Source organism: Lissotriton vulgaris, chromosome 12 (assembly GCF_964263255.1).
Source record: "Lissotriton vulgaris chromosome 12, aLisVul1.2, whole genome shotgun sequence".
NCBI lineage: Eukaryota > Metazoa > Chordata > Amphibia > Caudata > Salamandridae > Lissotriton > Lissotriton vulgaris.
The window spans coordinates 429,070,337-429,096,646 of NC_141700.1; the positions used below are offsets into that span (position 1 = coordinate 429,070,337).

General features: G+C 43.5%; 1 protein-coding gene across 1 annotated transcript in view; it reads left to right on the forward strand.

Annotated features, from left to right (window-relative positions):
* MMP2 (matrix metallopeptidase 2) overlaps window positions 1-26,310 on the forward strand; it is a 207,272-nt gene that overhangs the window by 47,539 nt on the left and 133,423 nt on the right. Inside the window, exons 3-5 of the mRNA XM_086945190.1 lie at window positions 3,054-3,202; window positions 14,258-14,386; window positions 19,110-19,283. Of these exons, the coding sequence (XP_086801316.1) occupies window positions 3,054-3,202; window positions 14,258-14,386; window positions 19,110-19,283 (452 nt within the window). The remainder of the gene's footprint in view (window positions 1-3,053; window positions 3,203-14,257; window positions 14,387-19,109; window positions 19,284-26,310) is intronic.

Sequence of the window (26,310 nt, forward strand, 5' to 3'; positions counted from 1 at the left end):
TTCCTTCCATCTGCACTTACTGGATAGGGTGAAGACGCGGCCTCTCCAGATGCTCTTGGCCTGCCGGGGTGGCATGTAGTGTGTGGGCTTGCTTGCTTCCTCAGACTCAGGGTAGCTGTGGGGCTCATGTAGCTGACAGCTTTGTCAGGCAGGTCAATGTGCAGTTGGCAGTGCTGCCTTTGCTTCTTTCTCATAAGTCTTTGCAGCACATGTCCTCTAGGTGGCGCAGTAGTCACCTTTCTTCAGGCTTTAGCAGGTCCTGTATTGTGCCACTTTCACTTACTGGGAGGGAATGCTACCCACTGTATCCCGGGATACAAGACCAAAGTAAGAGGGGCACTGCTGGGCCTCCCTCTTATGGACGGTATTTTGCTTATAGAACTGGTAGACTTGTCAGGGCTGCTTCTATTATGTGTTCTTTGGTGGCTGCAGTGTCAGGAGTTGCCACTAGATGCCGCTGCAGGCAGGTTGTAGGAGGCCCGGCAGCATTCCTCGTGCTGCGGGCCTGCTCGGTTCTCTCGGGCCACAAGAGCTTTCCCTCACTCTGTAGGGCCTTGTGGCTCAGGCACGCATGATGTGCAGGAAGGTCCTGGAGGGCCAGGAAGACACTGTGCCGGTACGGTAGGGCTGCAAGTGTCCTGAGCACTTATATTTTATGTCTATATGTCTTTTTTTCCGTGTTGCTGCCATTGGCTGGTGCAGTGGGTCCGCCGCTAAGTGCACTGCACTCTTCTCCAATGTGGCGGTCTGTGCCTGCGGGCCTTGGGAGTGAGGATCACACAGTTGAGAGGGGCGGCTTGCTGATGGTCATAATTTGATTTGCTGCAGTGCTTTAACTCCGCATTCTCTCGCGGGCCGCAACAGATAAGTGCCCTCCTTGTGGCAGTGAAGTGCAACTGCCTGGGGCCGGACAACCTTTCCCCCGGACCAAACTATGTGCTGATGGGGGCAGGGGAACGTATACGGTGGGGGCTCTATGCCAGTTTACACATCTCCCTCTCTGGTCAGGTCAGAATGGCGGTAAGCAGCTGCTCCTGCGAACAGGCCTCACCACACTCATGCAGCTACTAGTCTGTCGTCTGAGGCCTTCTCACAATCTGCGCAGCCGACAGCATGGCAGCACTGCCGCCACCGCCAGTCTCAGGCTGCAATGCTGTCTCAGGCTGCAGTGGTCTCTCTGATGCGGTGGACATGGTGTTCTATGGGCTTGCAGACATGGTTGCGGCAGGGCGATGCCTGGTCACAGTTCTAGCCCTGGTTGGTCTGCTGCACCTGGCATGCCCAATTAATTATTGTCGCCACATGCACTTCAAGGAGGGGGTGGGGGCACGGTAGCCCTCTGAGACCTAGGGTTGTGCTTTTCCTTGCAGGCTTTACTCGCAGCAGGGGCGTGAAGCTCACACGGGATGCGGCTGTGGGCCTACGCATGTCTCCCTCACCTGTGGGCACTGCGGCTGTCACATCACCTCTCATAGGTGTTGCAGGAGGGCGTCTGTTTCATGCGGACTGGGTCTGCAGTACAGGGGTGTCCTGATCTCAGAGTGGTCTGGGACCGAGCACTCTGTCACTGCTCACAGTTGCTGGCAGCAATGTGGGGAAGGTTAGAAACAAGACTCTCATCCCCTCATGAGGAACGGCTGAATGGCAGCAGATGTGACACATGTGGGGTCAGACCCACTCGTCGCCATTGTGGTGCCGGGCCCTAGGCCCACATGACGCGAGTATCTGACACTGACACTAAGTAGTAAGGTTCTGTACCTGGCATGAGCACGTGCACCCGGGCCCTTTCATTGGCTGGGCCACGTCACTCGTGACACCCGTGATGGATTGGTGTGGAAGTGCATGTGTTTCCAGCCCTCAAGGGAGTGGCTGGAAGCACAGCTTCCTGCGGAACACTAGAACGTGACCTGCAGGACACTACAGAGTGCATGAAAAGCAAGGTGAGGTAACAAACAGTAAGTAAACAGGGATGTATGGGCACTGGTCTAAAACTGCAGTGCAGAGAGATAGAGAACAACATGGAGAAGAAAAGTGATAGCGAGAGAAATATAGAGAGGGAGAGAAACACACAGGCAAGAAGCAGTTGCGGCCAGCATGGCTCAGGGATGGTGGGAGCTGGCGCGAGGTGTCACGGGGGAGAGGTCATGCGGGGGTCATAATAAAAAATCAATTTTACCTTGAGGCCGGGTCCCGCGTCTTCTCAGCTTCTGCTCTCCTGTCTCGACTCGGACAGGGACAGGAAGCAGGCAGGCAGCCAGGCTGCCTCCCCTAAGCCAATCACAATGCTGCCGAGCACGGTTGATTAGTCTGCGCGCAGTTACTCAGCCATCAGTCAGGGGGCATGGAGAAGGGGAAAGTGCGCATAACTGGTTCGGGCGGCCCGAGAGAGCCGACCAAACAGTCATGGCGTGAATATGTATTCAATATTTCATTAATATAATACAATATTTTTCTAAAACGTTTTTTAAAACAATATTCATACTATGTATAAACTACCATCACCCGAATGGCACAATATTGTATCCCACAGATTTCTTAAACAGATAATTACTCTGTTCTATGTATTCACAGAACTAACAAGGAACATATTTATTCCAAAAATGCAGATTTCATCACTAGTTGTCCACAAATTTGCAATATTGTGATATTCGTGTGACAATCTTTTGTATGGAGTAGTAATATTGTTTATAAAAAAGGTTTTAGAATAATATTATATTATATTAAGGACATATTGTATACAATGTGTTTCAGTCATCAAAGGATTTGAATAAAATATTTTTTTTACATTAAACAGCATTCAGAGTCAAGAAAGTAAAGTGTATGAATGTGAAGGGTGAATGCCCTTGAGGAACTGACATTTATTCTAAGTATATTGTATTGACAGTGAGTGTGAGAAAGAAAAAGGTTCCTTTCTTGTTTAAACTTAGTAAATTGAGCAATTTACTGCCTTAAGCTTATGAGCATGATTGTAAATTGCTTTGTAAATTGGACCCATGTGTTTCTTGAAATTCAGGTAAATTTCTGAAATTAATCTGTATTCTTCTTTTATATAGGATCTTGGGATACACCCCTGACTTGGACTCTGAAACTGTAGATGATGCCTTTGCCAGGGCATTTAAGGTTTGGAGTGATGTCACACCGCTGAAGTTTTCCAGACTCACTGAAGGGGATGCAGACATTATGATTAATTTTGGCCGCTGGGGTACATTTTCAAAAGTTTTTTTACATTTCCTTATGCTTGTTGAACTGTGTTTCTTGAACAACTGACCGCTGCTTGTAATCTTATCAATGGATGGAAGAAAGATTTGGAGCTAGTATTATGCCTGAGGGATGTGCTGACAGTAACACTATTATGAATGTTGAATGAAGTAAAACTGCTGAATGTATTACATGGATATTTTGTGCCTTTTGTGCCTTTGATGGTTTGTAACTGAGTAAAGGATTTTGAGAAGTAGTCATGAAGTGCAAAGTAAACAGTTACATTCTGCACATAAAACACAGAGAAGAGAAACAAATGATCTGATTAAGGCATTTCATTAACTGTCTCATCTAGTTAAACTGGGAGGATGAAATGCTTTTCTCCACAGAAACATATCTCGCTTGGCCTTGTCAAATATCTACGGTAAAATGTGACTGTCAGAGTAACAGGCAAAAATGTAAATAGTACATTTGCATTGTAGAAAGTGAATATGTATTGGACATTTGTTACCATTTGCTAAATGATAGGTCAACATCTGATTTCTGTCCTACTGCATTTGTATGTAGAGTGCTTGATAGGCCACTGGTCCTGGGTTCTTTGTGGCATTTAAATCTTCAAATGAACATCAAGGGCCTTATTATGACTTTGTTGGTCCTGGAGCACTGCTGACCACTCCAGGAACACCAAAGTCGTAACAAACCTCCCGCCAGATTACGAATTTGTAAGTCTCTGGCTGGTGGTCCTTTGGGGTTCCCTTGGCGGTGCCTTTAAAAAAGGCACCACAATGGGAACGCAAAAGCAAGTTCCTGCACTGCATGAACTGTTAAGTCGGACCACTGGTGCGGCTGTAGCTACACTGCCACTGTGGGCTTGGACCGCCAAACACATAATAAGGCTCCAAGTGTCTTGTTCAGTTTTACTTACTAGTGTATTTATTGTCAGGCCTACTGCAGCTGATTCACAGTTGGCTGGCAGTGTTGCCTCCCTACAGTTTAAAACAGCAGAAATTCAACACAGGACCTATGGCCACGCAAGTGACCTACAGAACGCCGGTGTATCCATTATGTTGCTTATTGGGAAGGTAGTTCTAATCTCTTTAAACCACATCCTGAATAATTATTTTTGCTCCTTGAGAACATAGACATCGGTAGAAACATGTTGACAAAAAAAACGTATTCCCAAGAACACCTTCCTAGTTTTAAGAATGTAACTGCGACGTGTCATGTAAAAAAATCTCAGTTTTCGCCCCTTGCACAGTTTTATCTGCTTCCTTGATGATATGTGGGACCATTAACATCTGGCAGGAGAGAAGATGAGAGAATCTTCATCCCAGTTTGGGAAAACATTGTATCCTTGTCATCTCATACCACTTACACTTTCCTCTTGTATTTGCGCTTGTTTCAGAGTATCCTTATCTCTGTCCATTGCTCAGAAAATATATGAGTTTCATTATATGTGATCTGAAATTTAGCTCAGTTTGTGTCTATTTTCTTTGCCAGACACTCTCTCTTAACAGTGTAAATACATTTATTTCTACACAGTTTCAGATGCTATGTCTGGAAATAATATTGTCAATCCCTTATGATGCAGATCTCTTTCCTTATTAACAGCCTGCAGAATCCTCATTTTGTCTTGTAAATATGTTACACGAAAGATCAATGCCAGTCCACCGCCCTCGTTTATGTCTGTCAGTGCTATGTCGGCACTTGTCCACATATATAGGATCCTCTTCCCTATGCAGGGCCAGCAGGTGTCTTATCCAATTCACTAAATGGAGATTGCAGTCATCACCTAAAATCTATTCTGCAGGCTTATGACCCTGATTTGGTTTTGCCTTATTACATAATCCCTGTTTTGTGCATCCATTTTCTGTTAAAGTGATGCATCTTGGGGGCTGTTTTTCTACTTCATTAATTTTGCACTTTAGACTGGCAGCCTTCCCTTCCAGCTGACTAACTCATTGACTGAGCTTACCTTGCTCACAAACTCTGTGCAAACGACTGACTTCCCAGTTCCTATTAGGGCTCCCTACAAAGTCACATTCGATGGGACACAGGTGCTTGTTGGAATCTGCTTGCTTTGCTTTTTGTTTGGCAACACTGCTACATGCCTCTCTTTTTTCTGATAATGCATCCCAATTTAATCTCTGCGGGTTCCTGTTCTTATTGCAAACTTTGAAGCTGACAAATGGTAGTCCTTATTTGCTACGTAGGTCCAGGCAATGTTACACATTCGGCCTATATTTTCCAAATAAAAGTCAGCCCTTATTCCACCACTCACAAAGAGCTTGATCCAAGGGGGGCAGTAAGTCTCTTTTAGTTAGGAGCAGTCTTCAAACACTGTATTAGCACCATCCTATTCCTAATTCTACCCACCCTCAGGCCATTACGCTACTGAACAAGTCCTTTGAGAACCAAATTGAGAAGTTCATGTTTTCCCCCATGTGACATTCGGATGTGCCATCACTTCTTAGTCAGAGCTGGCAGTCTATAATGGTATGGGGCAGAGAAGTTTTTCCTCAGTCCTACGAGCTGCACTTGCTATACAAGTGATGAAGATAAGTAAGTCCTCACATGGATCTAAATCTCCTGCCTACAAAGGTCCAAGGGACAGATTGACATGTCCTGCTAGAACCAGGAGAACTATGTACACTCCTGAGGGTCCTACAATGATGCTGAGTGAAACATCTTTTTTGCTATATGGCTAAACATTGAAACTCGTGCTTCATAGTGGCATACAATTTATATTGCGTTACACAGCAGATATCTCGTACTCTCTCTCTCTTTTAAAGATGGATAACTTTCTCTTTTACAGTTAGGCAGGCATTCGGCTTATCACTTGCTATTACTTTGTTTTATGGAGTGTTGCAGGGTATTTTACTTCAGCTCTTCCTCAAATCAAATACAGCTGCTTTGACATCTCATAGTTGATTGAAAGTTGTTTACCAATAGTCCAGAATTTTGTAGTATTGTTGGCTAGGTTTGCATGGCACGTGGGAGATAACAAGTTTACAGCTCTCCAAGTGTATCATCCCCACGACCTTTGTTGCTTACACCTCCACACTGGGTATGTATATATATATTAACAGAAGGGCCTGGGGATCCAGGCTATGTGGTGAGATACAGAGTTGTTGGTCATGAGTGAGCACTTTGATGGAGCCTGAAGAAAGCAGTAGCCCTTCTTTTTTACTTTATTTATTAAATTATTCACAGACCCATAATACAAAAAAACAATATCTCTAGAATTTATAATTCCAGTACAATAAATAGTCATGTGCAGTATGGTTCTTGGATGCTTAGAAAGGGCATCTATCCCTGAATAAAAATACATAACATAAAATAGACAGACTGTAATGACATATATGATGTTAAAGGTCTTATAACTACCACTAGTTATCTACGTCTGTTTCTTCCCCTCTTTGCTACAGTACTTACAGATTTTAATTTTAATCTTCTTCCCGGATTTGTACACATTTCTGAATAGCCCCTATCCCAAGGGAATAGAGTTCTTCTCTTTCTTTCGAGCTTCTCATTTTGGCTACCCATTGTGCGAATGTTGGTGGATGCGGTGATTTCCAGTTTTGTAAAATCAGGGACCTGGCTATTAAAGAAACATTAAAACAAATTGTTTTTGTCGCACAGTTAAAGTAGGATTAGAGATTCCAAATAAAATAGCCAGAGGATGGGGATTTTTGCTATGTTTAAATTGCCTACTTACAGACTGAAAGATCCTAGTCCAATAATCAGCCAGTTTGGGGCAAGAGAAACAAATATGAACACGTCCCCTCTTAAATGATTACATCTAAAAAGAATGATGATATTTCTAGGAAGATTTTCTGCAATTTTAATGGGGGTATAATATAGTTGCCACTTGGAAAAGAGTACCAATCGTTTAGAATTCGCCAGCGACTGGCCGTATTGAACCATCTATTATAATCCTTCCATTGGGCTGCCTCTATATGTCACCCCGTGGTCTCCTGTATTTTTAGAAGAGCTCTTGGGACGATTTGATCATAGATCTGTTGATGCAAGATATGGTAACTGTTCCCAATTCCCAACATTCATTTAACATATAATGCATGAGTTATGGCTTTGGAAAGTGGACCATCGTGGAGCTGTAGCTTTTTTACTAGAATAGAGATCTGAAGATAAGAGAATACTAAGGCAGAGACTTCTTCTGTTCTATCTTTTTTAATTTGTTCTCAAGACTTCATCTCTCCTTGTGTTACTTAATCATTTATTTGCTGAATTCCTAGCCTTTCCCAACTTTTTAAGGTCTGTGGATCCACGGAAACCTTCAGTGCCTTAGTTTAGTTTCTGGATGTAAGGGTGTAAATTGTCACTCTTTTTTTAATTGATTAAATTTATCAAGAATTGTCTGGGGAGTCTTGTGTATGTAGTGTTTGGGTAGCCTGGGGATTTCAATGAAATATTTTTAAATCTGTATTTTTTTCCAATAGAATTTGATGGAGCTAAAAATTGAGCCCGTAGTCGTGTGTTGAAATTGCGTGTCCACACCAATCCAAGAAGGCGGCTTGAAAATATTTTTGGATGTGAGGAAGCCCTAAACCACCTTCTTCCAGACTCAGCTGCAGTGTTATTAGTTTGGTCCGTGGTTTCCTTCCTGCCCAGATAAATATCTGAACTAGTTGGTCTATTTCTAAAAAATTGTTATGTGGAATCTTAATAATAACATTTGAAAAGATAAAAATAAACAATGGAAGTAAAATATTTTGTAACAGTGAATCTCTTCCAATTATAGGCAGGGATAGATTATGACAGCTGTTAAAAATCTTGCTGACTTTATTAAGAGTTGTGGTATAATTAAGTGCAAAGAGCTGTGTATAGTCATGTGAGACCCACATAACCTAAGTATCAAACAAAATTGCCTTTTGTTGCCAGCTGGGACTGGATGGCCTGGGGTAGAATCTGATTATGGCAATTGAATATTAAGTCTCCGATTAGCTATCATTGATTTTTTTATCCCCCCCCAAATTGGAGAATGTTTCAATTGTTTGCTTAATATTTGCTGTACGGCTTCTAGGTAAAGGTTTAAATCATCCGCAAATAGCTTCAATATGGGTGCCCCTATTACTGGTGGTTTAATTAAAGAGTGTTTGCGTATCAGATTCACTAACGGCTCGATGTACAGGGCAAATAAAAATGGGGACATCGGGTAGCCCTGCCGGGTACCCCTCTGGATCTCGACTATACCAGCAGTTTGTGAGTTGATTAATATTTTCGCCTCAACTTTGTTGTATAATGTCTTTAGCATGTCCACTAAGTCTAGAGGGAAATCACATTTTTAGTACAGTAAAACAAATATTCCCGTTCACCAGATCAAAGGCTTTTTCTGCCTCATTCATAATGGTTTCCGCTTTGGTATTATTATTCGCCTGAGTTAAAAAAGTTTGTATTGTCCAAGAAATCTTTCTGGTAAAAAGCCACATTGATCCTCATGAACCAAACTTTGAATGACTAAAGTAATTCTCATTGTCAATATTTTTGTAAAGAATTTTATAAAAGTTATTTAGCAGACTAATGGGGCAATAACATCTGGGTATTTCAGGTGTCTTTCCTTTTTTTTTAAAAACTAATTACGAGTGCTTCTGCAAATGTTTTTGGAATATGGCAACCTTCTAAAATTGCATTATATAAAGAGAGCAATAAATTGTTTAACTGTGGCAAGAAGATGTCATAAAATTCGAAGTGTATTCCATTGATGCCTCAAGCTTTGCCGCTGGGGTCAATTTTAAGGCCGCATGAATCTCCGTCTCAGAAATTGGTGCTACGAGCTGGGCCTTTTGAGTTACATTTGGTAACGTGATTGTATTAAGAAATTTATCAATTCCCTCTAGTGGTGTGGGTTTCAAAGCTGAATATAGTTTTTTATAATCCGATACATGAACCATATTATTCTCGTTAGCCTGATCGTCTTGGCCTTTCTCGCCATCAAAGATAGACTTAACCATGGCATTGTTGAGATTTTGTTTTTACGGACCATGCCAACAGTTTGCCAGCATGTTTGCTTTCCTTGTATGATTTTTGAAAGTACATTTTTTAGTTTATTATTTCCTTTTGTTCATAAAAATTTCAAAGATTTTATCAGGATTTCTTTAGGTTGGATGAAATTGCCTCCCCTCTGATAAAAGCATTACAGGAATCCCATACTGCAAAAGGTGTAGCTGACCCCACATTTCTAATTGCAAACTCAGCAAGTAGCGCCTGCATTTTTTTGATCCAAACTTCTTCGATTAGTAAAATTTTGTCTAGTGTCCAACCTGGGGGGCTCCCTTAAACCAACATTTGTTTTAATCTCTGTTAGTGGGACCGAATGGTCAGAAAAGGGATTAGGAATAATCCAAGACTTCCCTTTTTCACACTGGTGGGAAATAAGAAAATAGTCTATTCTAGATGCTGTTTTATGCCTTTTTGAAGAGCAAGTGAATTCATTGCTAGAGGGGTGCTGGGCCCTACATGAATCACTAGCGCAAAGTCTCAAATCATGTTGTTCAGGTATCTGACAGTTAATGGTTTATTTTGGGATTTATTTCTTTGAGAGGAATCTAATCCCAAACTTTGAATACAATTAAAATCCCCTCCGATGATTATAGCTCTTTGTAATGGGATTAATAGATCAGACATTTTTTCCAGAGCTAGAGTCTCATTATGTATAGGGCCGTAACAGCTAGTTAAATGGAATATTTGCTCCCTCAATTTCAGACTTCCTATCACCCATCTAGCTAGAGGATTATTCATGACCTGAACGGCTCCCCCTTGATAATAACAGCAGCATCGGCTGAGGCCAAAAAGACCCGCTTTATAAACTTGGGCCTTTTGGGTGAAGGCATATATTTTTTTTAAGCGCGTCTCCTGAAGTAAAAAATCACATACGGTTGAATCATTATTAACCATTGAAGTATGGCTCTGAATTTAGTTGAGCTATTATCCCCATTTAAATTATTACATGAGACAATACCTAGCACCTATTGCTCAGCCAGTCCAGCCAGTTATTATTTTCTGACTTTTATCAGTTATGTATCTTATTTTATCCTCGTCGTTAGTTTAATTGCATCCAATCCTAAAGTTTTAGAAAATGCCCTTGACTAGGTCTGTGATTATATTTTGTATTTTTCTCCCACCAACCTGGAGTGCTACCTTCACCTTGCCCTCCCTTCGAGTCAGGCATTTGCTCTGCCAGGGACCCCCCCCCCCCCGGGTCCTTGATCAATCCCCCTAGTGTCCCCCATTCCCTATAATTGTACCTTGAAATGATACTGAGAACTCCCACCTAAAGGAGATGGCAAAAAAAATAATGGAAGATAGCCTATCATTGCTAAGCTAAACCACAATAAATGAAAAAGCATGGAGTTTTATCATAGTTACTTCAGCATGCTAGATTTATCCTACATCTCTTGTTGGCCTAGATGCTACTTGCTATTTACCCACTTCCCCTTCTTAATTGATAGAAGATTTGAATTCAACGATCATTCAACAAAATCTTTGCGTCTTCACGCCTCTAGAATAGACATGTGATAGTAGATTCTGAAAAAGTTAAATTCTCAAGAGAGGTGAATGATTTTTTGGGGAATTCTTGTCACAAAATGTGTTCATTAAATCTACAATTCCCAAAGTTGACCAAAATTGTTCTTGGAAATTTGGGATTTGCTGGACGAGTTGCTGGTACTCGTTGTGCTCTGTTGATGGTCAAATCCCCTATGTCTTTTGCTCTTTCCGAAAGAACTACTTTATGTATCAGTTCATTTATCAATTGGACTGGCGATTTGCCTGCTTACCGATCTTCGGGTATGGCAATGAACCTTAAGTTAGTACGTCAAGCACAGTTTTCAATATCGTCCAGTTTTACCAGCAGATCTTCAAGTTTTGTTTGGAATTTGATCAGATTGCTTCCATGATCATTATGTTTTATTTATAACGAGGATACCTTCTTTTCAGCCTGTGTCAGACAAGTCAAAAGTTGATGAAAGTTTTCATTGAGCTGGCCTAATTGCTCATTGGTTTTCTTATGCGCCATTTCTTGAGAGAGTTTCCTTTCACGTAGTATCTGATTTAGCGTGGTTTCAATAGTAGTAGATGGTAAAAATAGGCCGGCACCTCTGTCACTTCTCCCTCTGGCGCTTTGGATTCTATTGTGACCACTGGTGTACTGTTGTGAAGTAAACCTGGTTCTATTGCCATAATGTAAGAAGCTTATTCAATAGCTGCCGATTGTGTGGTGGCTGGCACTAGGAGATTAAGTTTGGGCACATCCTTCGAACCGCCCACAGAGAAGAAAGGGTATATTGATTTTCCTATTTCCTGAGGCATGTCCTGTGGCTTGTCCTGGTGGCCGAGAGTTGGATGATCTGTACACACTCTACTGGGATCAGCTCCTACTTTGAGTGTCACATCCACAGAAGGCGAGCTGTTCTTGTTTATATTCTTTACAAGATCTGTTTTAGTTCTTCTGGTCCTTAAGGCTCTGTGCCCAAATCTATCTGGAGATGAAGAAGGAGATGAGTGATTGGAAGAGCGAGATTCACTTCCTTCGATATTTTATTTTGATTGAAATTTCTTCCTCCTTGTAGTGCCATTTTTTGTTGCTGTAGGATCTTGATATGCACTTCATTGAGTGCATGTTGCTGCTTATCTTAGTTATTTATTAAGGGGGACGCAGGAGTTAGCACGAGCTGGCCGCACGCCGCATCTGGAGTAGGCAGACTGCTTATGCAACCACGTAGAGCTCCCGCCATGCTCTGTGGCTGAGCTCTAGCTTTCCGAGGTGGGGCAAGCAGCCGACTCGCAGCTGACTCATGGACAGAAATGAAGACGTCTGCTAGCGTTGGGGAGAAATGATGGTCTTGATATACAAACCTGTGGCAACCGCTGAAGGTGTCACGGGGTACTGGGAGTAATTGCTCCTTGAAATGAGTGTTGGTACGGGGATACGCTCTGACCCTGGTGAAAGGACAACGGGAGAACTGGGCATGTCTTTTCCCTTGCTGAGTAACGGGCGCCATGACCAGGGAGTAGACGCAGCTTCAGGCATCTCAAGTGAGCCGGTCTGCGGCAAAGGAAAGGACCATCCGTGTTGGCATTCCGCAGGTCAACAATGCAATGGCCCGCAGCCCAGCAGTAGCCCAGCAACCCTTACAAAAAAAACGACCCGACGTTAGCACCTCACAGGCAGCAGTATTCAGAGGCCAGGACACACTCCCTTGGGAAGCGGACCAGTGAGTCTCTGGGAAGGGGGCCTAATTGACTATCTCTTTCACCCTCCTTTATACTCTAATGCTCTGTGCCCTGTCCTGGCATAGTCAAATATAGTTAGTACTGAGCAGTACTTGCCTAAGAAGGGCCTTAATAACGGGGGTGTAGCTGAACCTCTTTAAGACTAAGACAAAAAAAAGAAGCAAGGCTTGGGAGAAAGAGAAAGAGAAAGAAAATATTATTTTTTTGGGAAGCTAACTGAGATAGACACGAGGAATAGACTCCACAGGCAGGACGACTGAAGAGCAATACAAGGCCACCCCAACTGGTTCAATTATAGCTAGTAGAGGAGTAGAGGGGGCAGAAAATCAGATCAGAAGTAGGGGGGCAAGGCAGCACCGAGGGTGAGCTCTAGGATTCCCCTTGATAGGAGGAATCCTTCATCTGAAAAGACAGATATGCTCCTCATCAGGCCATTCCATGGGGTAATTCCATATGACACACATTTTAGTTGCTTGGGGGTTAACGTAAATGCATAACTGTAAAATAGATGTTTTAAGTTGAACATTTAAGGCACTTCTTCTAAGGTGAGGGATGTCAGGTCAAGTATTCTTTAACAGCACATGACTCTATTTCCACACTTCAAACTGGAAGTAATTCAAATATGTGGTCTTTTCTGCTAAAAAAAAGAACTTAATACTGTATGGTTCATGTTTAAAAGTGTCTAAAAGGTCCACATCATAGTCAGCAATCAGCATTGTTGAGGTTCTCTTATTGACATCGATGTTTAATAGAATTATAGCATTTTGGAGGCACAAGAGGCCACGGGCCCCTTGAATTAACATGTGCAATCCCTCACAGCTCTCCCCCACATGCATACGCACAGATTATTGCATGAACCACTTTGACAAAATGGTTACAAGTACATTTGATAACTTGAAAAGCGTAATTGGACTACTGGCTTCAAGCAGGTTTGCACATTTCATAGGTTCATGGGTTAGTTTTGAGGCAGAATATTTGATTGTAAAAAGCCATAGGTCTATAGGTTAATGTCTGTGTTCTAGAAAAACAGCAATACTAATTATGTTAAGATGATTTTGACAGACTTACCATAGTAACATGTGTATACAGGGTAGTCTAAGTGGTGAGTTGCAGGACAAACAGCAGGGGACTACACAGAAAAGCCAACAGCAATGATGTAATTGGAGTTTGCAGAAAAATTAGAAAACAGCATCTAACTGAGCAAGACTATGAAATATGTTAAATTAATTAAGGTAATTAGGACAGAGCTAACAAGCACTTATCAACTATAGCTGAAAGAAGAGTATAAACTGGACTTTCCTTAAGCTCACAAGTTATTGGACATTAGCTAGCACACTTTGGTAGTATCCCTATAGAATGATTTAAAATATCCAGACATCTACTCTGTCTAAGAATATTCCTTTACAGCAGGGACTATGTTTTGGCAATCGCTTGATGTTGTACTCACCTTACACATACACCGTTATTTTCACTTTTCACATTTTAAGTAGCTGTGTTATCTGAGGTTTTAAATAGTCCTAGAAATCCTTATCTGGGATGTACAATATGCCTAAGCTGGTTTGTGAATGGGTTCATATGTGCTGCAAAGAAGGCCACTTTGCGTCACACTTGCTTTAACAACATAGAACAGTCCATAGTGGTTCTTGCCTGTATTCTAATTTGTGATTGAGAGACAAACTCATAGACAGACAACAGATATGTGCTCAGCATTCATTTGGCTTTGGCTTTTATATGATTTCCTTACTAGTGCCTTGCTTTATTTAACTATCACTGAACTCTTGCCCCTTTGAAATTATTTTGTTTTCAGAACATGGTGATGGATATCCATTTGATGGTAAGGATGGACTTTTGGCTCATGCCTTCGCTCCTGGTCAAGGAATTGGAGGGGACTCCCATTTCGATGATGATGAACACTGGACATTGGGGGAGGGTCAAGGTAGGTAAATACTGATACTAATATTTTGCCCTCACTATTTGATGCTGTGTATGAAAGATTGTATATTGTGAATAGGAAGATTTAATTTTAAATCACAATTCAAATGCCCGAAAATTCCATACATTTAGGTTTTACAGGGTATTATCTGTGGTTTCGGTTTTTCAGAACATTTGTGAATTACCATAGCTTTACAGTCTTAGAACAATTGCTTCCATCCTAGTGTGAATCTAAGCAACAGGATGAGATTCTCAAATGTGCATTCTGTAGAGCAAAAAGACATACAGACATCTATGCCTCCAAATGGAATTTATGACTTCAAATTCAGGCAAAATTGGTGTTCCAGAATAGTGAGTTGGTGGCCTCTGGACGATAGGGCTAATTGTGAAAAAGTCTGACCTTTATGGGCGGTCACAAAACTTCCCAATAGTTCACATACCCTTCTATATGGTTTGCACACTTACCTTCATAAGCAAAACCGGTAGTGTACAAATTGGATGTTTATCTTACATATATGGGAAGGGTTACCCTTCAGGTGAACTATTTAAAAAAAAACTTGAGGTATATTTGCACCTTAGTTATCAGCAGATTTTCTGCTGGAAGAATGTCCACCTCTTTATAATTAGGATCGCACAAATAATTCTGATATATTTAGATGCGTTGACCTAAAGTATTCTAATCATAGGTTTAAACCTCGTAATTATAACGTTACAACTTTCTTTGAGCATAACCATGTACCACTGGCTAAACCAATTTATTTTTTTAACATAATGCTTTAAGTTGCAGTTATTAATTGCTTGTGGTAATTTAAGGTGAGGCCATGAGATGCTTGTACATGAGATTCATCCCTACGAACACCTTCAATTGCTGTATTCCAGAGAAGTGGAAGATGTTATTGTATTCTAATACAATGCTTCTTCCAAGAGGCAAAGGATGAGAGATAGGAAAGAGAGTGCAAAACAAATAGAAAAAAACACAAATTGATGCTGAAGAATGCCCCACAATTTCTAGATACCACTTAGGCTTGTTATTGCAATGATTCTTGAAAATGATGCGACCAATAATATAGAAGAAAGAGATTGAAACACATGGTCAGGTAACATTTATGTTCACATATTCTCATATTTTGTGAAAAAAGTACTGTGTGTGTTAACTTACATTTGTGGATTAGTTTAAGCTTTCAGAGCTCAAAAAACTCTACTAAATTTCTCACAGTTATTACTGAGCTTCAACGTTCCTTGATTAGATAGGTGTCTGCCAAGAAGTTTCAGAAGTTGTTTTACTACAGTAATGACTATTCTTGCTGGAATGTCAGCTGCTAGGGCTAATTAACTGGCCAGAGATCATGACTTCTCCTTCTAGATCTAGAGCATGGTCAACAACATGAATATCACACAGTATCCTGGAGACCGAAGCAATTCTTCCTAAGTAAAATAACTTTTTTCCAGCCCCTTCCCTGGTTTTACAAGCATTATTAATAAGTCATTGGAAGCAGGTAATGCACCAGTCTCTTTAAAGAATGCTTCGGAATCTCCGAAAACTATTGAACTATTGATGCGAGTTCATTTCCAGTTAAAGTACTTGACAAGGTGGTTACCACATAGTTAAATATCCACTTTCAGGTTGACTTGGGCTTTCTCCCTGGCAGGAGCACATACATGGGTCTGCTGGACATACATGAGAGTTTGTGGCAGTTACAAACTGAGCAAAGGTAGCACTTGGGACTCTTGGCTGCATTTAGTACTAAAGAACACACCATCTTGACAACTCAGTTGGAGGATTTGCATTTTCGATCTCTCTTTCATGGTTTGAGTATTGTCAAACTAACAAGACCTTGCGAGAGGTTTTGCATGTGGTCTTATCTACAGTGATGGAATCAGTGGGCGGAGTGCCATATGTATTACCTCTGTCCAGTTGCTGTATACTGTGTACATGAAGGCTCTACATTATTTGCAGTCTGTTTGCAGTCTAGCATTCACACCTACACTTAGGACACCTAGCTAATGCTTACTTTGACTGTCAATGCTCAAACCGGTGTAGATACTTCTCTAATTTGGTGGCCACTATCCAGGTTTAAATGCAAGATAACTGGCTTGCCCTTAACTCTGCATGAAAGGAAGATCACACTGATTGGTTCCAAGCCCTTAATTCTCAAATCGAGCATTCCTCTTACAAGACAGTCCCTAGTGGACTCAATTACAAGTCTCTCTGTAAAGGTAAAATTCATGTGTGATGTTAGTTTAGAAGGCCAGTCAAACCGCTTGACTAAGGCCAAGCCCTACAACCTTCGTGTTATGGTATTATGGCCTGATTATTTTTGTATTCTTTTATTGATGAGAATAAAACTTGTATTCGTCTTCAAAAAATAATTTTGCTGCTCCAATGGAAATGGGTATTCCTCCGTGGGAACCCAGCTGCCCATCTCTTTCCAATCTTGGCAGGTTTACGATAATTGATCAGATTAAATTCTGGTCTGTAACCTTAATTTATAAAATGGCCAATGACAGGAGCCAGAATTAAAAGGAATCTGGAAAGGTTGCTAATATTCGATTATGGCCCTTTGAAGTTGATAAACAAATATTTATCGGTTCTTCCTCTTTTGAAGCACAGGACCATAGGAAGCAAGCATTTCTGTATTGCTGGGACTCAGTGATGCAACATCAGAGCTTCAAACCTTTCACTGATTGTCGTCCGATAAGATAGTGTTGAGAATTTTGATATTTGGTACCACTGAAGTAGTTTTCCACTAAAAACGAACCTGAGGATTTGATACTCCTGTGTCATTGCAGGCAATATGACCCCTAGTTTCATGTGATATATGAAGACTGGTGTTTCCATATCAAAAAAAGTGTACACTTTTAAGATTATTATGTTACCACAATATTCTATTTTGTATATTGTTGTGTGTTTCTCACATGGCCCATTGTCGTTTTCCCTATGTTAACCTAATCAGGCATGTTGCAGGCCGCTTTCGTTTTATACATGTTACTAAATATCATGCTTGTTTTGTGTCGCGTTGTATTTTCACACAAAACCAGCACATTTTTTTGCATTTTATTGATTTCTGGGGTTTAGTCTGAAGAGCCTAAGCAAGGTCAAACAACATTGCAGCTTCTTACTTTCTCTAGTTAGACACTAGCACCTAGACATATTAGGAGAATGCAGCTGCTGTTCTGAATACACATATATTGTCATATGTCCAGGTACAGGGGTTCTGGAAACAACAGACTCACAGATCAAAGGTCTTGAGACAAGAGTGCTGAATCAGCTGAGATGTAGAACATTCACATATGTATGCTAAGGCACAGGGGTCCACCAATGAACCCAGAGATATATATTCTATAAATGCTTAGCTTTAGTAGTGGGTGAGGGTTTAGGCAGATCTGTCAGATGGTTTATTAATTATGTTGAAGACATTATTGATATGTATCTGCTTAATATTTGTGGCTCAATTATTGCATCTTAGAGCACTGAGGTTTAAATAAACATTGTAACCTTCCTTCGTAACCTTCCTTCGTGTCTCTTTTTTATCTTATTGTGGACAAAAACGAGAGAGAGAATGAAAAGGTGTCATGTTTCTGTGATCCCTGAGAAGCCGAGAGAGTTGTGTTCTGGGGTGCAAAATCACTTGTCTGTCTGGAACGGTTAAGAGGGCAAGTGAGGCACTATAGCTAGTCGGACTCTAGCTTATAGATACTGAGGTGTTATGGTGACTCAATGCCATACATACTGATGTTATTTGGTCCCAAGCATAGTTTTGTTCCTGAGTAGAATCCCTGCCAAAATATCAGATCTTAAAAATCCCTATTAGGGAATGTCTGTTCTCATTGGAGACAGATCCAGATTAATTTATCCAAATCAGTAATAAGAAATGGCTAGACTGATGAGGGCCGGAGAACAAGAAGTACAGCATGTTGAAAGATATACAAGTGTTACTTTCTAAAGCATTAGTCAGCTCTTTCCTGTCCCCACCATTCAGTCCTACATCATTGATTCTCTTGACAAAATATATTCTGAATGTAAGTAACTTCTGGTGAGATTAGCAATTGCTACTAGTCGCAATATATGCTGCACAGGTGCATCATTGCATGAAAGAGGCTGCACTACGCCTGTTTTTGTGCCAACATGACTGATAACCAGAGGAGAGCATTCCCCTGTCTTGTGTAATAGACTGTAAATGTAAATGTATTTGAGCTTATATAGCACACAGCTACCCGCAGTGGGTTTCCCGGCGCTTGCTTAGGGACCCTGTCCTGGTATTCCCTTGTGAGATAGCAGGGTATCCACAAGGTGAAAGTCAGGCATCCCACCACGAGGGGCCGTTGTGGAGATTAAGCAAGCTATTGCCCAGAGTCGCAGAGTGTGAACCCGTGAGTCGAGAAGGCACCGGAGCGAGAATTATCAAGTCTGTGGAATTTTTAGCCCAAGACCCGCCGTGGCGGGGAATTGAACCCTGGTCCAGGACCGATCTCAGCTTCCGGGTCTGCCACCTCTAACCCCTGAGCCACACTTCTCCACTATGATGTCTTCTCTAATGTTTCCATTGTGTTTATGCAGATAATTCACATAAAATGTAAAGAAAACGGAGTGAATCACAATTTAGATATTCATGTGTCCTTGTTTACTGTCTATGTATATTTATATCTAGTGTGTGATTTACTGTGTCCTTCTTTACTGAATAGTATTTAAAACAGATGGTATATTTTCTGTCTTCTTTTGTTTACAGTTGTCAAGGTAAAATTCGGAAATGCAGATGGGGAATTCTGCAAATTTCCCTTCCTGTTTGGAGACAAAGAATACAATAGTTGCACTGATTCAGGGCGCAGTGATGGCTTCCTGTGGTGCTCAACCACATACAACTTTGATGCTGATGGAAAATATGGATTCTGTCCACATGAATGTAAGTCTGACATTCTGTCACATTCATCTTTGTATGCTCTCTTTATTTCAGGAAATACATTTGCTACATTTGAGTTCAGATGTTTGCTGCCACAAATAGATAATTTGGTCATTTGCATGATGTTATTTGATGCTTGTATCATACTTTTTATTAGAAAGACTTGTGTACTGTGTGTTCTGTTCTTTTAAGGCCTCACAACACTGTGAGAGTTTGGTTGCTCCAAAACTTGTTTTTGAAGTTTCTATTATGACTCAAAGTTTGGTTTCTGTTTATCTGAGCGGCAGTCGCGGCTGTCATTTATCGTGGGTGGTGGGGGGTCATGCAGGAAGGAGGGGGGGCTTAATTTATAAATAAATAACAAGTATTGGCATAGCCAATAGGTCTCGCCTTTCGAACCTTATAAGTATTTAGTTATGCTGCAGGTCCCAAAGGCGAGACCTATTGGCTATGCCAATGCTTGTTTTCTCTTCCATTGCAAAAGGAATCACATCCCTTGCTCCAGCCTCCCGACCTTCCTGCCACCCTGAACGGAGCCCCATTCATTAAGCTGGCTCGATGCAGTGAGCCAGGGCCAGGAAGAAAAACAAGCGGAGGCAGACAAGGGGGAGGCCGCTCAGTGTGAGGGCATGCCGGTATCTGGAGCCTGCTCAGGAGCTCAGGGCCAGGGCACACCGATGTCTAAAGACTGCTTGGGAAGACAGTGCGAGCTGTGAGGCCACACTAGTATTTGAAGACTGGTAGGCGCAGACTGGCGGGAGTTCAGTGCCTGGGCACCACGGTATGTGGAGACTGCTGGGGCGGGCTAGTGGAAGCTCAGTAGAAGGAATCCCAGTATCTGAGAGCTGCTCTGGAGCTCAATACCCTTTTATGTGAAGAATGCTGGGGCTGGATGGCGGGAGCTCAGTGCTAAGGCACGCCGGTATCTAGTATGTTGAGGCTGCCAGAGAGCGTCCGGGATATCACTGTAAAGTCTGATGGCAGATCAGTGCGAGGGCACACCGGTATCTGAAGGCTGCATGGGGCGGGCTGATGGGAGTTCAGTGCAAGGGCACACTCCTTTTTCACAGGACGCACTTCTCTTAAACAATCTTCATTCAGTAAGACACTGCCACAAACACACAAGAGGGAGGGCTTCCATTACTTGCCCTCTCACATGCATTCATGGGCCAATACAACCTCTCACGTATTTAGTGCCTGCACTAATAAGCACGCAAGTGGTGCACGCACGTGTGCCTCAGTGAGGCATCTGTTTTGAATTATCGTGCACATGTCTGGGCACGAGAATTTTAAACAGATGGTGCCTGTGCAAGTAACCGCAAGCAATAGGCGGTGGGCGGAGCAAAGGCAGGACATGCGCCTGCCTTTCCCCAATTGCGTGCTGTCTTTCTTAGAAAGATGCACGTAAAAGCAAATAGCCTGTGACGAAAATAAAACCACACCACGAGCGTGTGGTCAGATTCTTAAAGCCCCTTACTAAAAGTCTCACAGAACAGCACATGCGCGCTGCGCTAGTCTCGACCTAAAAAAACATACCTGTCTGCCGGCCATTTCCCAGATTTTCTCATTGCCAGACCTGCACGGCACCTGCTTTTGCTCTACTGCCAGGAAAAGGAGGCAGGCAACCTTCCGCCCCACCCCTAAGCCAATAACAAGGCAGCAATGGCAGCATTGTGATTGGTGGAGACACCGCCCGCCTAGAGGCTTACGGGGAGGCCATTTTCTCCATGTAGGCTGCATTGCAGCCTGCATAGAGAAAGGGCAGAGTGCACATGACTGGTTTTGACGGCCCCAGAGGGCCAAACAAATCAGTCATGCAAATTCAGGATTGGGCATACCACTCCTTCCCTGCCCAGCCCTGCTTGCAGAGCAAGCAACCATACGCATCTGTTTTGCTTTCTCACAGTGCGAGAAGCAGAAACATAAAATGGTAGTTATTACCATTTTATGCTTCTGACACTGCAAGAAAGCAATGGGGCAATGCTCCTCCGCCCTAGTGGAGAAGCTTCCCCTGCTGAGCTGAGTGATCAGTAGTGTTGCTGTAGTTAATATGCTATTTCCGTATGTTTGTATGTATCTTATATTGGGTAGTAATATTTGATAATTGTGGCCAGTGGTCTTTGCCAAATTGGACGTGTGCCATCTGGGAAGAATGGCATCCACTTTGCCCTTGACCTGGTAATTTTATGTGTCGGTGGAAGACTACAGTTTTAAGGGACTAATACCAACATGATGCAAATATTCCTGTACTTGTCAGAAAAGTGACATTTTAAAACATTTGAGACCAGGCGGAAATATACAAGCACTTTACCATTGTTTAGGAGGGGTAAAGTTCAGAGAGTTCTATATTCAGCAAAAATCGGATTAAGCAAAAAAGGCCTACAAATTCAGATGACCCTGCAGAAACGGAAATCTTTCAACAGTCTGGATATTGAAAATATGTTTTTCAGTAATATTTGTACAAAAGCCAAACAAAACACAAGTTCAGAAAGAATTAACATGCCAATAAACATAGTTTAAAATAAATAAATAAGTACATGCATATATAAATAATTAAATCGGACAAAAGGCAAATATAATTGTCAGCTAACAAAGGATGCTAGAAGAAGTGTGGTAGTACAACTCCACTTCTTTGACTGCCGAGCATTGTTGTGTACCACTATCATTCCCAGAAACAATAAATCTTAGCATTTTAGTGTGATTTGGGATTGGGAACCTCTGTTAAAAGGCCAAGACAGGTTTCAGCGTCGCTGTCTAAGGTAGATTCTCTGCTTGGCTCAATAAGGATAAAACCACAGTGGTCATACAGTGTCTGCATAGATGTTTGTAATGTGTACCTGTTGTACTATCTGTTTCCCAAAATTCGAGGCCGCAGCAGGCAAAAAGTAAGGTTAGGATGGTGGCAGTGTCCCTAAAACTGATAATGTTTACGCCTCCTAAGGGTTTGCACTGGCTTTCAGTGCTGGAGATTAAAGATATGTTGATTAATCCAAAGAGCTGTGTGTGACTAGGCACCTAATTACTTTAAAAGAACTATGAGGCAATTGTACTGGAGTTGTCTGATCAGGGGATCAATATGAGCGGAGGGGCCGGAGGCACAGGACGATTTCAACACAAGACCGTGGATGCATCTTGTCTGGTAGGCCGCAGCACGGAGTAGCGCATTTCATCTTGAGACTTCGCTAACTGCTGCAGAGGCCGGGAGGGAGCTGGATGTGACGCAGCAACAGACGCCTAGCTGGAAGCATTGTACAAGGAATGGGAAGACGTTCTGGATAATGAGACACATATACACTGAAGCCCGGGGGTGCCAACTCAACTATATTTGGTCATTAAATTCCATACCCAGTATTTGGCTCCTCCGACAATCTGGAGTAGATCATAGGCTTTGCAAGGACCCCATTGAGGGTCGGATTTGGGAGACCATACGTACTTGGGACCCTGGGCAAGAAGAGTGACACTCCTGAGACTCAAGATTTCATAAGAATATATATTATAGTGCACTGGCTGGCTTCCTCTCTCCCCCCTCCCTTCTTCTGAACTAGCGGGGCTGAGAGGTGCTCTCCCTTGGCCCACCTTGCATCTCGGGTTTGTACAGGCTGCTGCTAAATCTCTTACCCAGACCCTATGTCGTGACGAGGCAGACAGTGTACCGGCACTGGAGGCTTGCAGTCCCAGCCCCCCTGACCCGCACCCAGTCCAACAAAATGCCGCTGGAAGAATCATCCGACCCAACATCCAGCAAATTGGAGGCTGTGTTGGCAGCAGTGGAAAAATTGGGTAAATCTATGAATCAGACCCGTAATTCTCTTGAAAGCAAAATAGACAAAGTGGGCATTGACTTGAATCTTCTTCATGCAGACGACCACAAACTTACAGACAGGACATCCGTAGTAGAGGCCACCATCATGGAGATCTCTCCTTAGATAACATCAGCGGAGAAGCATATTAAGGACCTTGCCGCCTGGGTGGAGTTCCTGGAATTAAGAACCGAGGATGCCGAAGGAAAATCGAGGAGCAACAATGTGCTTATAGTAGGCCTGGCAGAGGGTAAAGAGGGCAGATATGCAGTAGCCTATGCGGAATCCTTGGTTCGCGAAACGCTACCGGAAGGGACGCTCTCCCCCAGTTCATCATAAAACAAGCACATAGAGTACCATCTAGACCTCCGCCTCTGGTGTTAAACCCTTGGCCGCTTCTGATACATACAGGGACAGAGATATCATTTTCCAAGAGACCAGGAAATTACAGGACATACACGTAGACAATCACAGAATCATATAATTCCCTGATTTCATGATGCTGGTGCAGAGGCAGAGATACTCTTTCATGGCAGTAAAGAAGAGAATCCGGCAACAAGATCTCGAATATTCCCTGTTGTTCCTAGCCCGCCTGAGGGTGGTAGCAAGTTGCAAGACTCACTTCTTTGACCATCCGGAGGCAGTAGAGGACTGGATGGAAGCACAAGGCTTTGTGAAAGACCCTGCCTCTCCATCAGGAGCAAATAGTATGATCACAGACCTCCCACTGGGATGCCACAGGAGGGGGAATAGACGCAAAACAATTCAAGCATCTCAAAACCATGGCCCTAACCCGGAGCAGATGACGCAAGGGGAAACGGCTTCCGTATCCAACCGTTCAAGGACAAGAAAGTGAGGAAGAACTATCAGGCTAGGCCCGGACTCACAGGAATCAGATGAACTGCCAGTAGTCACCCCTCAGACTGCAGATGACATTGCTTGATCCATTTTATTTTTGTAAGACGTTTATTAGTATTCAATAGAGCAGTACATATAGCAAAGCCTACAACCCTGTGGACCGGCTGCAGTATTACAGTATATCTTGAGAATATAGAGATACGGGGGAAGGTGTACATTTCCTTCGGCTGCAACCCCAGGAAATAAGTCATTAATTGTATCTTTCGTACCATGCGTGCTCATTATACAGTTATGTCTGCAAATGACGTCTTGTTTTATCTTTTTTTTTATAAGTAAACGTTTTAACTCTGCAAACGGAACAGATCTCATCGGTATGCCCCAATCTTTGGCTATGTCGTCGCGTATCATTCCGGTAACCACCGTGCTGAAACCCATAAGTTGTACTGTCAGACCTTGGAAGCGCGACAATGGGATAGGGGTTAGCAATGTACGTGTTCGGTCCGTCTTTGCCGTGGTGTACGCCAGCCGTTCTGAATGGTGTGGCCCCACGTGCTGTAGATGGAGCGTGTGATCCGTCATACGAATAAATGTTATAGCCATACTGTGTATTGAGGAGACGTCACTTGCGTCTGGCCCCGTGGCCGGCCATGCGTCTGAGTGCGCCTTCCGGGTGGGGCATTTAAGGAAGAAAGGGCTATATGTGGGAGACAAGAGTCTGAAACGAGGAACATGGGGGTGTGTGTGGGAGGGGGGCGGGGGGGAGAGTGTACTTGTGGGAGCAACGCCATGAAAAGGGGCTAGGAGGATATTTTAAGATGTCGTGGGTTAGTGGTCCTTCGTGTGGGTGTCTGTCCGGGTCCACAGCCAGCGTGTCGGACGTATGGTGCAGTTGCTGTTCAGAGCGTCTGGGGGAGAGGCAGGCTTCCTCCAGGCCGCAAGCGCCATGTCTCCAGCGCCCGAGTGGGCGTGCGTCGCGAGGGGGGGGATGCAGCCTGTGTCCCTGGCTTCACTACAGCTACCCCAGCGGTGTTGCCCCATTTGCGTCGATCCCTATATGAGCCCTCTGGCCGTGCCCTCCCCCTGGAGGGACCTCATGATGTCGTCCCAGAGTTGTGCAATCGGGAATTGCCTTAAGCCCGCTATCTCCTCCCGGTGTAGTGCCGTGCTTTCTGCTCTAGCCCAGTTGGTGAAGGATGCATACCAGTACTTGGAGATTGGCGGTTCTCTCCGTTTCCAGTGTTTGGTGAGCAGCCGCTTGGCTGTGATAAGGCCTAGATCCCAGAACCTAGCTTGTGTCCTATTGAGTTTGGTTTTTTTGTATAGTCCAAGAATGCAAGCCTCCCATGTGTGTGGCAGCCCCGGGCCTGCACTACGCGTCAGGAGAGATGTCACCTCCCCCCAATATGTAGCTAGAGAGGGGCAGTGCCAGAGCATGTGAAAAATGTCCGCGCCTAGCAGGTCGCATCTGGGACAGGTGGCGGTGTTGATCATGAAGTACCTATTGATTCTGTCTGGTGATAAATATGCCTGGTGTAGTATGTATAACTGGATGGTCCGGAAGCGGGAGTTGCGTGGGATATTCACGGGGCTGGCTAGAACCAGGTTCCATTCCTTATCTGTCCAATCCCTCCCTCGGTGGGCCGCCCATTTGTCCCGTATCGATTGTGTGGACCTTTGTGTGTGCATGAGGAGGGCCTGCGCCAGCCAGCGGATGATATGGGAGCAGTTGCCCATGACGCGTAGGTATTGCATTAGGTGGTGTATCGGCGGCTCTTCCTGAATATCTCCCCAGGACTCCGTGTATGCCCGCAGTATAGACGCATGGAGCAGGAATTGCCCCGCTGCTAGACCCGTGCCCTCCGTCAGTTCCTCGAATGGGAGCATGGCTCCATCGGCGTAGAGGTCGCCCATGGTCTCCACCCAAGCCGCAGTCCAGCTCTCCAGAATGCGTGGTGTCACTATTCCGCCCCTCCGGGGGGTGCCCATCAGGGGGAGTGCAGGGGCATATGGCCTGATGTCCTGGGTCAATTTTAGGCTACGGATGAAGCATTTACGGGCCACGGCTACATGCATGGGTAGAGGGCGGGGTCCCTTAGTCAGGGGATGGAACAAAGTGCAGATCTGCGAAAGGGTCCATTGGTAGGCAGCGGTGGCCGTGTCGTCTAGGTGCGAGCTGCTGAGCCAGTGCATCACCCATTGTAGCTGTGCAGCCAGGTAATACAGCTCCATGTTAGGGACTGCCAGCCCTCCCTCTGCAGTCGGGGAGTAGAGTTTCGCCAGGGCCACACGGGGGCGCCCAGTGTTCTAGATCAGAATACGGATCATTGATTCCAGGTCACGGAATATTTTTGTGGGGACATACAGTGGGATGT